The 14,639-nt window shown below is 34.5% G+C and overlaps 2 protein-coding genes and 1 long non-coding RNA gene across 3 annotated transcripts; all 3 read right to left on the bottom strand.

Moving 5' to 3' along the window:
• Positions 1–224: 224 nt before the first annotated feature.
• On the bottom strand, positions 225–10,631 carry LOC100256716 (transmembrane emp24 domain-containing protein p24delta3). Its single transcript, XM_002272958.5, has 4 exons — positions 9,972–10,631; positions 1,492–1,704; positions 686–762; positions 225–575 (listed from the first exon to the last, which is right to left on the bottom strand). The coding sequence occupies exons 1-4, from the start codon at positions 10,185–10,187 to the stop codon at positions 431–433; spliced, it is 651 nt and encodes a 216-aa protein (XP_002272994.1). The 5' UTR covers positions 10,188–10,631; the 3' UTR covers positions 225–430.
• Positions 10,632–11,877: 1,246 nt separating this feature from the next.
• Positions 11,878–12,521, bottom strand: LOC132254796 (uncharacterized). The gene is made up of 3 exons (XR_009467171.1): positions 12,482–12,521; positions 12,150–12,354; positions 11,878–12,061 (listed from the first exon to the last, which is right to left on the bottom strand). It is a non-coding gene; the product is annotated as an uncharacterized LOC132254796 (long non-coding RNA).
• Positions 12,522–12,636: 115 nt separating this feature from the next.
• On the bottom strand, positions 12,637–14,252 carry LOC100852591 (uncharacterized). Its single transcript, XM_059740942.1, has 2 exons — positions 12,725–14,252; positions 12,637–12,650 (listed from the first exon to the last, which is right to left on the bottom strand). The coding sequence occupies exons 1-2, from the start codon at positions 14,250–14,252 to the stop codon at positions 12,637–12,639; spliced, it is 1,542 nt and encodes a 513-aa protein (XP_059596925.1).
• Between the last annotated feature and the right edge of the window lie 387 nt (positions 14,253–14,639).

Consider the following 14,639-nt stretch of genomic DNA (forward strand, 5'->3'; position numbering starts at 1 on the left):
AAATCATTACTAAATGCACTCTAAACCGAACCAATCAAACCACAATTTCATACAGTTAATTACATTAAGAGCTGCCTAAAATGATCATTCTTGACATTCAAATTGGCCTAGAAGTTGCTGACCATCATTATAAACCTCCTGCTATAAATAACTGACACTCTCAACCCTTCTTATTGGGAAATAAGAGCACAAATTGAAAACCAGACAATGACAAAGAAAAGAAAGGAGACAAACAAAGTAATCATCACCTTCATTGTCACTATGTATTAGTCTAAGCAGATGTGGAAAGGAAAAATATAAGTTCTTTATGGTACCAAAAATTTCCTTATGCATCAAGAAAGTATGAGAAGAAGAAGACGAAGAAATAAATAAATAAATGAAGTTCCTGAACTTCTTCTTTCATCAAGAAACACGGTTAGATTAGAAGAACCTAGATGAGCTTCTTCTTTTGGAAGAATCGCTTCAAGTGCCATAACTGCAAAGCTGAAACTGCAATGCAGACGCCCAATGACATGATGCTGTACCATGCCACTCTTGCATTTGTTTTTTCGCTCACCATCCTCATTTCTGCTTCTCTGTGAGTAAAAGTCCAAAAAAATGGGAGAAAAATGGTAACTGGTATGATCTAATTGATTAGCAATGCAAAAACATTAGATGCTGTTCCAACTAAAACCATAAAAATTACCGGCTCTTGAGATAGAGTAGATTCTCATGGATGGCCTCCACTGCTCCTTCAAGTTTTCTCAACTCAAGCTCAACACCCTACAGGAAAAAAATGGTTTTAGATGAAAGCATGATGAAAGAAAAATTTATCAAATGGCCAGGATGTAGAATGAAAGTTTTGGGTCATTAAAGAAATCTTGACAAACTCCGAAATTGGTACTGGTTCCAGACTTCGCTCACCAAATCCTACTTTTTCCCCAAAATTAGAAAATGAGAAATCTACTCCATACAATATCCATGAAATTAGTAATACTAAACCTGATCAAATGCAAACATCCACGATCATCAACACTGTTTAAAACATTGAGCTTGTGCTGTTTGCATATTCTCATCCTCAAAATTAAATGCTGTGCTGATTTTGAAGAGCTTAAATTTTTCCTTCAACACACTTGAAGCCAACGTGGATCATCAGAAATTTACTACAATTCAGCAGCATCCTCCATTTTCGTTAATTTATAGTACAAGCTCTGCGGTTGAAATTAAAAGATAGGAGGGTGTAACATGCCAATTTCAGAGGTATGTAAAACTGTTATGTTGTTTGACATAGGAAACCATTCCTTATTTCAGAGAATACTTTTTTGAAACCTTGTGATATAGCATTCATTCTTGATGAGGTAGGATGCCATATCCTTCTTTTTTTTTTTTAATGATAATAAGCACTGATCAAAAGATTCAATTGGATAAAACACACCTAATATGGTTGGACATTAACATTTTAATTATAAGTACCATAACATTAAATGGGAAAAAATAATTTGAAGAGGTCACCTCAATCTTCTCCTTCCTGGCAACAGATTCCCAATCCTTTGCTCCAATTCCTGTTTTCCAGTCAAGGTTGACACTTACATCTCCGCCTCCTTGATTATGGCCATCGACCCAGAAACAGGCGAGGTAGTTGCCAGCCTCACTAGTTGTAAATGCAAACTGACCATGAGTCACATTCTCCTTGTGATGTAGATTGTTCCCATATGGTGATGTTACCTATAAGAGGCACATTGAGCACTATTTTAGTAAGCTGAGACAATGTTGAGCCATTCCAATCCAACACAAAGGTACATATTGTCTCACAAATTTAATTAAAAGCATGTTTAGTTGCAATTTGGGTACCCACCCCCACTAACAAAACAAATTCAAGACTCTATAGAGAGGAACTTAATCTCAACTGACCTACATTTCTTAAGAGCCCACAACTTAAAACAGCCCAAATGAAACTCAAGGAGAACCAGCAATGTTCTTGCCTGGGAAAAAGGAACAGTACTAATATCCATCTCCTATATCATAAACAGGAATAAAGTGGAACTCCTATGACACTGAAACCAAGAGGAGGCATGTACACCTAAGGTTGACTTCAGGCACACATAGGTGGCAATTGTCTTAAATCTGAATAGCAAATGAGGCAAAAGTGTTATTTATCAGATAAAAAATTAAAAGTTGACTTCTTGTATTCAGGAAAAAAATAAATATATCTGAAATAAGATTTAACTTAAAAAAACAAAAGGTACACATACATAAACATCCAAAAATTAAGGCTTCAGACAGAAAGACAAGCAATCCCTTAATAATTCAAGCATAGAATCAAGCCAACGCCTATTATATTATAACAATTCTCCATTCATCTCCCTCCAAAATAACAGTGTACTCATAATAATTAAAAAAGAAAGAGATAAATGGTTCAAAAACCCAGAAATCTGGAGCCCAAGTAAATATCCAACCAAAAACAATATGTTTGTATGCAGCCAAAGGAGCACTGAACAACATAAGAGGTCAGGGGGCAAGTTAAGTGAGGATCAAGCACTTCAAAGACAGCTCCACTATTAGTAAACTAATCCAATTAAATAGGAGGTGGATTAGGACAAAGATTAGCATTATATGGCATAGAGTGAATTTGAACTTAAATTGCAGATCCCAGATTTGAATTTGTGAATCAGGCTGCAGTCCAGGGACACTATGTCAAGAAAACTATGAAATGTATTTGTAGAAACTTTAAACCAGGAACTTCTCAGGAGAAACAACTGACTGGCCACTCCACCATAGCATCTTAGTAGCTACCAGAATACTTCCTACCAACAACATACAAATTATGATCATACAACATAATTTATTATCTATAAAATGGTGGAAGAATGTAGGGATGTAAATTTGGCTTGTTGGCCAAAAGCCCAACCATAACACACCTGAAAATTTTGAGCTAAAGCCTGACCTAAGCCCAGCTCAATCGATCTAGGGCCAGGCTTAGACTACTAATTGTTTAAAGCCCTAGCTCAGCCCAAGCATTAAAGCCCCAAACAATCCACAAATATTATGCCTGAGATAGGATTTGAACCCTTGCACAATAATGAAAAAAAAATTGAGTTAAATTCCCAGCCCAATCCAAGGACCTGCCTGGACCTAGTTAAGGACAGCCCAAGCTGGCCTGTTTACATGCTTGGATGAATATCAAGATTATGTTATTTTGAGTCCAAATATAAACCAATTTAAGTACTAAAATTAAATTATTTTTGTGCGAATAAAACCCAAAAATTGGTTTATATTTACATATAAAAATGTATGGAACATATATCTCTGTTTTCTTAGATGGCGCCCATAGTTCAAATGGCATGCTTAAAGCACGCTTGACCAAAGGTGCAACCACTACATAGTTATATCACCTTGCTTGCCAAGGCATGTGCCTTGTTGGAGAGGTATACCTTGTCTATTCTATTCTATTTTTTTCTTTTTAAATATTTTATTCTTGAAATTTCTAATTGTATATTGAAAATTATATAATTTCATTACTTTTTTTTTTTTTTAATGTTTGGAATCATAAATTTTTTTATTGATTGGATTATATTTTGGATCATATTTTATAAATTTTTTTATCATTAAATCATATTATAAAATTGATATGCATCATAAGTCATATTTTATTTCGCTTAGACATGCGTCTTATATTGCACCTTGCACTTAAGTTGTAGGAGACTTTTACACCTTAGGTGTGCCTTGTGCCTTTTAAAACTATGATGGTGCCCTTTCTTGGGGTTCTATTTATTGCTATTTTTTCTCTTTGCCTATCAAAGTAAATAAACAAATACATGAAAATAGAGGAATAATGATTAATGACTATATTGATAGATGCATAACAAATATGTGCACATGATCTCAACATCTAAAGGCACTCAAATGTATCAGAACCTGATTTGTTGGGAAATCATGATTTGAAACTGCATTGCATATTTATTTGCCCTAATTTATTGTGTCCACATGCAAGCCCAAAAAGAAGGTCGCCGATGAGGAGAGATGAAATGACCTAAACCCAAATAAATTAAATAAAGCTTGATATATATTATTGGCTTACCTAATGGTTTAAAGTCCCATGTTTAAAAAGGCTATCGACCCTTGAGGCTTGGCTCAAGTGGTAAAGTGATGGGGAGGGTTTTTGGGAGGTTTCAAGTTTAAGTCCCAATGAAGACAAAAATTTACCTATCAAAAAAAAAAAAAAAAAAAAAAAAAAAGGCTATCGAGGCTTACCTCAAGGCAAGGCTCCGCAAATTAGCCTTAAGGCTATAGCCTCAATTAGGGTAATTGAGGCTTAAGCCTCACCTAGTCGGGGCATATAGCTTTGAGGCTATAGCCTTAAGGTTGTTGAAGCCTAAGCCTCAAACATCCAAAGGGTTTTTGGCCTAAGCCTCAAGTATCCAAAGGATTTTCAGCCTTTATAGGCTTTTGGTATATATTTTATAAGAGACTCAAGTCTCAATATTCAATGAATTTTAATGGGTTCTATCATCTATTGCTTTTGTGGACTTTTGATATAAATTTTATGAATTTTGTATTGGGTCCCTACTTGGTTAAACCTTTTACAAAATAAGGGCTTAATTGACTTTCAATGAACATTTTAAATGGAAGGGAAAAAGAGAGATTAAGAAGAATAAGGGAATTGGTGATTGTCCTAGTGGTTGATCTCATATATAATCTAATTATTAATAGATAAAAAAAGATACCACTATAATTGGTAGACAAAGAAGAAGAATGAGTCGAGATTAACACCATTGGGGAAGATGATATAACAATTGGATATGATTATATTTTTTTGGACGATCCTAGTGATAGTAATAGTAATGTAGAAATTATTTGGTAAAACCATGTGAGAGAGCTAAATTTTATGTAAAAAAAGGGAACTAAATTAGAACTATTAACAATGAAAAATGATTAATTTTATTATTATGAATTTTATGCCTTTTTAATTCTTCAATTTTATTGTGATTTTAGAGTATTTTTTATTTTTTTGACAATTTTTTATTAGTTATTTGTTTAAGTTGAGGCTTACACCTCATTCAACCTTGAGGCTTTTGTCTTGCCTCATTTAGGCAAACTACTTCAAGACCACCTTTAGCCTTTTAAAACATTTTTTAACTTTTAGGAAAATTTGTAGCTTGACACCTTGACTCATAGAAATTGAATGCAAAGCTTTAAAAGAAAAATTGCATAAAGGAACCTTTTGTTTCTAAGAGCCATATAGTCAAATTTGGGAACAAGAAGAAAAAAACATCCTTGAAGAAATTATCATTGTTGGGGATCCTGAACACAGGGCGAGATAGATCAAATAAGCTGTAAAATTAAGAACACCTGCAAGCTGTACAATTAAGAACTCCGACAAGCTATACAATTTAGAACACCAGCAATTTAAGCATTAATAAAGTGGAAAAGAAATTTAAACAAGGGAACGAGTTTCTGAAATGAGATTTAGGCACAGAGTTACTAGAGCACATAGGCAATAGGACAAAGTGAAGGACTAGGAGGCCCGAGGAATAGCATACGGACTGTTAAAAGAAGCTCTCAGAACGTGTGAATATGTAAAGGAACGGAGAACAAGCATCTAACATCTAGAATATATATAAATTTACAAGGTCATTTAAGTGACGATAAAAAATTGTAGAATCATAAATTTTTACCTATTGACTACAAGTAGTGTAGCAATCATTGGATCAGCTAAATGTAGCAATCATTGGATCAGCTAAATGTAGCAATCATTAGTTAGCAAATCTTAACAATAACTGTTGTTTGTGATAAAAGAAACAAGCTTTTCATATATTCATGGTGCAATTTGAATACCAAGTATAGTACCCTGAAGTAGGATGAACAAACATTAAGAACAAAATGCACAAATGATGAAAGTATAAGAAAGAAAAGGGAAAACAGAAGCAAGAAGAATAAAAGGGAGAAGCAGCACCAATGATGATATTTTAAAGTGAACTTCCTTGCAAGCTTCCAAATTATACTGTTTTTTACATCTGAAGCATGATTCTCAACCCTACACTGCCACTAAATTTGATTTACTGTATTGAAAATTTTTGCTCGAATTTAACGAGAAACTAGAACCAATAGCAAATCTACTATGATGCAGAATAGTGCTTAATTTTGAGAGAAGTTCCAAGAATATTTGTGTTTTTCATCCCTTGGAGTAACCCCAATGGAGTAGTTGCCGCACCTGTTAAGAACCCAATGAAGTGGCTGGAATACTTGCTAAGAACCCAATGGAGTGGCTGCCATACTTGCTAAGATTACATTGTCATGTAACTATCTTTTAAAAACTCAAACAACTTGTAATTTTCCTTGGGGATAAAGACTACTCCAAACAAATCTAAGACCCTGGTTCTGTATGATATTTCATCTAATACAAGAAAAGAGGCAACACGGACATTAGTTGTCATGGTGATTACATTAAGCTTCAAAAACAAGAATCTAAGGGTTCTACTACCTTCAGTTACACACACACAAAAAAAAAAAAAAAAAAAAAAAAAGATGATTCATAAATCCGTAGCATTAATAGATATCCCAACACTTATCTTGGTTTCCCACAAGCACACCAAATTAGCATTTGAAACACAAAGAAAAGATTTGACTACCCATCTTTTTGGTCTTGTCATTGAAGACCCTCATATTCTATAGGATAATTCTAAGCTTAGGGAGGATATTAAATATTGACCAATCCTTTTCTCCCACCATCCCTTTACTATCAATAATACCTCAGCTTCCTTTACCATCATGGTTAACCATGTGGGCGTGTGTAATTCCTTATCTTTCTTGAGCTCAACCTAAAATGCCTTTTTCTTACGCTATATTATTTCCCACATGGCCCCATCTAATCTTAATAGCTTAAACAGTCTTGATGCCTGCAACTTCAAACCCTTCAAAAGGAAGCCCCGAAGATTTTCCAAAACCCTCAACCTTACTAAGGACATGCTTTGACAACTTACTTTTTCCTTAATGCTGCCTTTTGAAACCAGAAAACTTCGATCACAATTTAGGAGGCTGAACAACCACTACCAGCTCCATTTAGTGAAGCAAAGCTACTTCTCCATGCTTGGTTCAACATTTCTTACCCTCAGCACCAGATCCTTCAATCATGGCTGCGCTCACAGGAGAGACAAGAGAAACCCAAACCAAATTCTCTCCACCACAATCCAATCTAGCCCTTTTGGTGCCAGGCTAAGCTGATTGAGCCCTCCAGATAAATGCCTAACAGCTCCTTTTATTCAATGCCCAATGGGTCAAACCCTGATTACTTAGCTGCCTCACCTCTCATTTACATACATTCTCCCATGCAACAACAAGAAATTTAATGAACTTTCCTTCTCTTCTCTTCTCAAGTGAGGAACCCAGCAAACTATTAGGTTTCAGAACCAGGCTCACGACCACAGTTTTAAATTTGTGTGTAGATTGCAAACTTCATTCTATAGGTGGCCAATGCTTGTCAGATGTTTCTTCAAGGAGATAGTGACTTTCATGGTGTTTCTTTCTAGTATAATGTTCTTTTCCCTATAAAAAGTGAAAATTGCACCTAAAGAGGAATGCTTGATAATTTGAAAGAAGAAGAAAGAGTGACTTTCATTGGGTTCTGCCATAATGCTTGTTTCCTTCTAAAAAGTGAAATGTTTTGGCGAAAAATGAGGGAGGATTGATAATTTGGAAGATGAAGAAGAAGAAGAAGAAGACTTTCATGACATTATATTGTAATGTTTTTTTCCTTGTAAAAAGTGAAAGTTTTATTGAAAAAAGGATGACTTGATGCCTTGGAAGAAGAAGAAGCAATGGCATTAAAAAAAGGGGAGGTTTGATAATTTGGAAGGAGAAGATAAAAAGCTTCCAACTATGAAGGCATAGTAGATTCATTGTAGCTTTTCCTAATTATTGCTCCCTTTTCTTGGAAGGAATCTAAATCCAAATTCACAAGAAAGAACCCAAGTAACTGAATTCTAATCCTTATAAAAGGTCAAAAAAATTTAGAAAAAGAGAGGGAGGCTCGAAGATTTGGAAGAAGGGATCTGACTCCATATTCTCAAGGAGGAACCCAGCCAAGAAAAATATAATCCTTATAAAAATTGAAAATTTATCAGAAAACAAAGGGAGGCTTGATAATATGGAATAAGAGAAGAGATGCAAAGTCTCCGACTACAACAGCCTAATAGATCCATTAAAACATTCCCTTATGATGCTCCCTTTTCCAGGAAGAAATCTGCCTGCAAATTCTTGAGGAGGAACCCAAGTAACAACAATTCTAAACATTTCCAATGCATGGCTTTTGATGATCAATAAAATACTACATTGGAAAACAACACAACCTTATTTGCCAAACTGTAACAAATACTAACCACAAGAGAGATTTGATGCTAATGTAAAATATACCACATAAGATTCACAAAATAGTGATTAGCACAAGGGAAATCCCAACAATCTTTACTTTCCTTTTGTATGTTTTCCTCCCATCAATTTCCCTCACCCAAATAATTTTTTTTTGATAGGTAAGAAAGAGTGTATTAAAGGAAAAAGGTATACACAGTGTATACAAAGAGACCCAACAATCAAAAAAAGTGTGAAGACCCAAAAAACTGCAACTGCGCTTTACATAGAGCCTATCCAATCTACAAAGTCTATCAAACGACATGGATCCAGCCCCACTATACAATCTAACCTTTGATATAGCATATATAGAGAGAAATCTAATCCTCACTTCAATGCTCTCATCCCATATAACTTCATAATAAAGGAGCCATCTCCTTAATTCAATATACTTATTTTTATCAAACATTTTCCTTGTGCAACCTAGATCAAAGACACTGTTGATGGTTCTTAACAAAGGAGGACACCTCCGGGCATATTTATAGTTTTATCAATTATTTTTCCTAGGCAACCTTGATCAAAACATAGTAAGTTCTCTACGCCATTTCCAAGGCCCTAACTTTAAGGATCAATAAAGTACTCCATATTGGAGTATGCCACCCTCCATTACGGTTGGATCCAAAACTGCTCTCAACACTCACTTTCAAATTCCCATGTAAAAGTCATAAGCTTGTCATTTCACTGTAACTCTGCACAAAGCAATGCAATATTTCGATATGGCCCCTACAAAAGGCTCCTATCCCTAGCAAACCTTGATTGCCCATCAAAATTAATCTTGAAGGAACAAGAAGAAGAATTTCAAAACACCTAGATGGTAATAAACTAGGTGATTTTATTACCACTTTCCTCCAAACCAATAGGCTTTGCTTTCGGCTACTGAAGCTGGTTTAATAATATTTCTCTCATAAAATGAGAGAGTTGATTAAAGCATCAAAGCCACCCACAAAAGCAATCAAAATAGGGGCAAATAGAAACCCGATTATTGATAGTCTACATAACTGATGTAATGAATGATTGTGAAGAAAGACATAAGGGAGGACCTTTTTAGGTCAATAGCGTGTGTGAGTCTACCCCACTTAATTTTGATTTTAAGAACCCTAGAAGTTCTTCCTCCTTGAACCTCCAACCTCCAAATTCTTTAGTGTTTGAACCCAAAAGACTAGCATCCAATCTAAAACCAAAACCCTAATTTATTACAGATAATCCACCTTGAATCGCAAAAATATACTTAAGATTCTCAAAACAACAGCAAACACAAACAAGATTACAACAACCTCTTCTTTCATACTTTTTCCTTTCATGAAGTTTTCAATGTTGTAAAAGGTAAAAAAAATTTATGCGTTTCCTATTGCACCACATTCCTAAAACTCTCCAATCACATGAAAAGGGAAAAATCCAGATCAGAACTGCCTTCGGCAGCCAAGAAAAAATGCAGAAAAATAAAAACAAATCAAACCCTTGAATCATGATTGTATCACAAGATCCCAAAATTAATTTCATTTCCCTAGTTTTCTCTACAACCAAACAGGGTCAAAGACGAATTTGAAGATGGACGAAAGGGGGTAAACTGGGGGCAAAGAAAAACAAACCTTGATGGAGATGGTGGGGCTGGAATGGGTATGGTCGTCTGGGATGACGAGGTAATCGGCCAAAACGACGACGTTGTTCTGGATTTCTTCGGAGACGCACTTGGTTCCTGAAGAGGGAATGCTCAACCAGATGGCTTGGGACATGGGAATCAGAAGATCACTGATACACAACAACAATAGCAGCCTCAACACAAGACCAGACCCATTCATCTTCATCTTCCTTCTCTCTCGGTCTGGGTTTTTTCTCTGTGTAAATCTTCAACCTTGTGTATTGTGCCTCTGCCAAAGTCTTAAGATATTATTACTGTGAGATTGAAGAAGCAGTGAAAATGCCTTTCTTTTGGCTTTGGGGAAACAATGGATTGAATGATGAGAGATCTCTGTTTGGAGTGTGTCTATTGGTTTCGCTTCGGTTTCTTTTTTTAATGCCAAATTGACTTTTCTTTTTAATTATAGGGGTTTGGGGGTGGGTGATGAGGTGGTTACCTGGTCATCTCTTGAATGGCTCACACAACAATGTCCTCGATGTGGGAAATGACCCCTCCAAAATGTTTGCGAGGTGCTCTAGGTGATTAATTACATGGAATTTCCTCTTCTAATCTCATTTCCAACCCATAACCGCATATGAAGGAGGTCGATACAATATCGAAATTGGTACTTATTGAAGAATGAGACTAATTAGAATATATTATGTATACAATTTGATATTATTATGTTCTACGTCATTTGTGTCTCATTCATTTGTCGTTCAGTCTTATTTTTTGTACGTTAGTCTCATTTTGTTTATATTTGATCTCATTTATTTATACATTAATTTCATATATTTTTATCTTGATTCAATATCTTAAATTTTATTATACACTTTTAATGATTGAGATTGTAAATTCAATGGTACAAATCAGACATTTTCTTATAAAGAGATTACGATATTAATAAAGTAGTCAAAAGTATAAAACTTCAACATAGTATCTCTTCGATGGTGTAAAACTTTATAAGTAAATATTTTATAAACTTATGAGTTAACCAACATTTTTTATGAAGACTTTTCATGTCATATAAGAATAATTTATGTCTGAAGAAAGAATGTGGATTGCCATACATTGCAATGAAAACAAATAAGACATTAACTTAGTTCATAAGAATGAGTTAGTAAAGGCATAGACACTATGGACAAAGTAAAAGGATGAGGTACCATAACCAATGTTTTAAAAACCGGACCGGTCATTGAACCGGAAAAGTTACCGGTTCACGGTTCACTGGTCGGACCGCCGGTCGAACCGCTATCGAACCGGTGACGTCATAAATATATATTTTATTATTTTATATAATATAAAAAATTAACAAATTAATAAATTATATGTAAATTTTGACAGCATCTACTTTGTTTATTGAGTAACTTGAGTTTTGTCACAAAATTTTTTACCTGTAGAAGTCATCAATTATCATATATGATATTTATAACACAATATAAGATGTTATACATTCATAATGTCAATAAACTTAATATTTATCAAATAATCAAACCATTACTATCCTATAATAACCAAATTATCAAAGAGTTGTTAACTTAACACATTGTCCATACCAAATAATACAAATGTCAACCATAGGTCCACAACACTTAAATAATTACTCAAAATAAAAACATAACATGTCAATGTTTGAATATTCATGAAGATTTTTGCATACTAATAAATATAAAATTCATGTCTTCATTCATTTGGGAAATTGGAATATGGAGATTGAAAATGAGCATTTGGAAAACCAAAATTCTCCACATCAAGCCCTTCTCTAGCCATGTCACCACCATCCTCATCATCTACAAAAATATTGAATATATATCAACAAGAAATCATTTTTGAAGAAAAAATATAATTATTGAATTTTTATAAGTTTAAATATTTTACTAACCAATGTGAGAACTTGAACCTTCCACTTCATTTATTGGAATTGACCCTTCTTCATATAGAAGATTTTCCAATTCTTCAACATCTAGCTCTGCTGGCTGATCGTCATCAACTACCCAAAAATCGGTCTCATCAATGCATGCATAGTCAATGGGATCATAGATTCTTTTCTTGTTATAAAACCTAAAAAAGAAAAACATATAATTATTCATAATTGTGAATAGAAGAATTTGAATTCAAAACAACTAAGAAAGCATTTATAATTTTATACCGATTTTTTAGCCGCAAATTGTAATGAACGTATACAAGATCATTAAGCCTTTGATGTTCCAATCTATTCCTTCTTTTGGTATGTATACGTTCAAAGACACTCCAATTCCTCTCACATCCAGAAGACGATGCGGTTTGGCTCAATATTTGAATGGCCAACTTTTGTAAATGTGGTGCACTATATCCATGTAGCCTCCACCATTCATCTAGTTACCATTTCACATTAAAAATAAGAAAAAAATAAAACACATTAGCAAGTTTAAAATATTAAATAGTAAGTAGGTAACTAATAAAAAAGAACAAACACACTAATAAATGAAAATAATATTTTACCAGGTTGAAGTACTTCACGTGAAGAATAAGCAAGGTCTCTCCTAAAACTTCCCAATCGATCACGAAATAACCTCATTTCATTCATTGTTTCAATCTTGCCTTTCAAAACTTTTTGATCAATAACATCCATAACACCTCCAATAACATTTGGCTTATTACAAAAGTTTTCCTGATCATATTGGAAACATGGATTCAACCAATAAGCTGCTGAATGAATGCTTTTCTTTAGTTGTTGATCCCAACGTTGCTTTATGATCTCTGTATAAGGCTTGTATAGTCTTTCGCTGTAGTTAAACAATTTCTTAATGCCCAAACGAACCCTATACATGCCTTCATACACATATCCCATCGAAGGCCTCTCATCACAATCAACAATACGCAATAAACGCATTAGTGGAGACATAAGATTCACAACAATCAAACAATCATTCCAAAATCTATTATCCAAGATGATGGAAACTGCAACTTGGCTTTTATAATCCTTTGAATATCTAGAGTCCACAAAGAACTTACTAGTCACCAAAGCTTGCAAATCATGTTTGTGATCATGAAGACTCTTGAGTGCAATGAAAGTAGTAGCAAAGCGAGTTGCACCAGGTCGCAGAATCTCTGTCCATCCTTCCCTTTTTCTCAACCAACTTAACAAAGCAACATGATTATACACAAAAATTGTCACCTTTGACGCACGTCTTACAAGTTCAGCAACATGATCCATCTTACCAATATCCTTAAAGATCAAATTAAGACAATGAGCTGCACAAGGTGACCAATTAATGTGTTTATGCTTCTGAGAAATCAATCTCCCCGCGGCCACATAATTTGCTGCATTATCAGTCACTACATGAACTACATTGAGTGGACCCACCCATTCAATCACCTCATCAAATAACTGAAACAAATTAGTTGCATCCTTGACAATGTCCGAAGCATCAACAGATTTCACAAACGATATTCCTTCAGGACAATATACAAGGAAGTTGATGAGTGTTCTTTGTCTGTTATCTGTCCAACCATCACCCATTATTGTACACCCAACTTTTGCCCAAATTGCACGATAAGAGTCCACAAGTAACTGAACTTCCTTCTTAGCATCCTTTAAAAGATTAATCCGCAACTGATAGTAATTTGAACCCTTATATCCAGGACCAATTGCAGATATAGCATCCAACATTGGCTTGAAGTAGAAGGAATTCACAGCATTAGTAGGAATGCATGCATCATAAAAGAATCTCCCAACCGCCATATCCGCTCTCCAAGTAGCTTCTTTCCCAGCTAGCACACTCCTCATGGAAGGTTGAGCTCCTTGTGTATTTCTTGGTGCAAAATACTTATCCACTGTTGATTTTTTCCTTTTTCCACTACTAGCTGCCATAGGACTTTGCATTTCTTGAACCTCTTCTTCACCTTCTGCCATATCCCCTTCAAATTGTGACACATTAGGACCATAAAGATTTCTATATTCATCTGCTTCTTTGGTTGCTTTCTTAGCATTCACAAACTCTTGCAAAGAATTTTCCATGCGAAATCTGACATCAGGTGGAACCGATTTACATGGACCAATATCTCCTTTCACTCCAGCAAGATGTAGTTTCATTCTATGAATACCTCCACCTTTTGTAATCTTTTTACAATACAAACAAATAAGAGCTCTCCTTCCATTTCCATATCTTTCTTCAGAAACATGCTCCCATGTAGGATCGGTCTTACTTCTACTTGATTGAGAATGGGTAGTTGAATCTTGACCAGAGGATGGAGTCAAGTTTGATGCCATTTTTTATTTCCCTATCAAATTAAAAACAAAAATCCCACATCAATTTAGAGAATGAAGGTCATCAACAATTTAATGATTTATAATCAAGTCATCAACAATTTACAATCACATATCACATATTAATGATAGTAAAAAATACACTTTTTCACCTATGATTCCTTAGATAATCAAACATCAAATCATTATCATATTTTAGGCACATGAATCTATGATTGAGTTGCAATCTAATATCATAATGTACAAATTGTTGTATAATGGAAACAAACCGAGAATTCTTGAACTACATGTGCATGTGTGTATTTTTTATTTTTTTATTAATTGGGGAAAGAATTCAAAGCTAGTGGGCTTGTGGTGATTTTGAATCTTGATAGATGCATTTTTTAACTT

This window comes from Vitis vinifera, chromosome 12 (assembly GCF_030704535.1).
Source record: "Vitis vinifera cultivar Pinot Noir 40024 chromosome 12, ASM3070453v1".
Lineage (NCBI taxonomy): Eukaryota > Viridiplantae > Streptophyta > Magnoliopsida > Vitales > Vitaceae > Vitis > Vitis vinifera.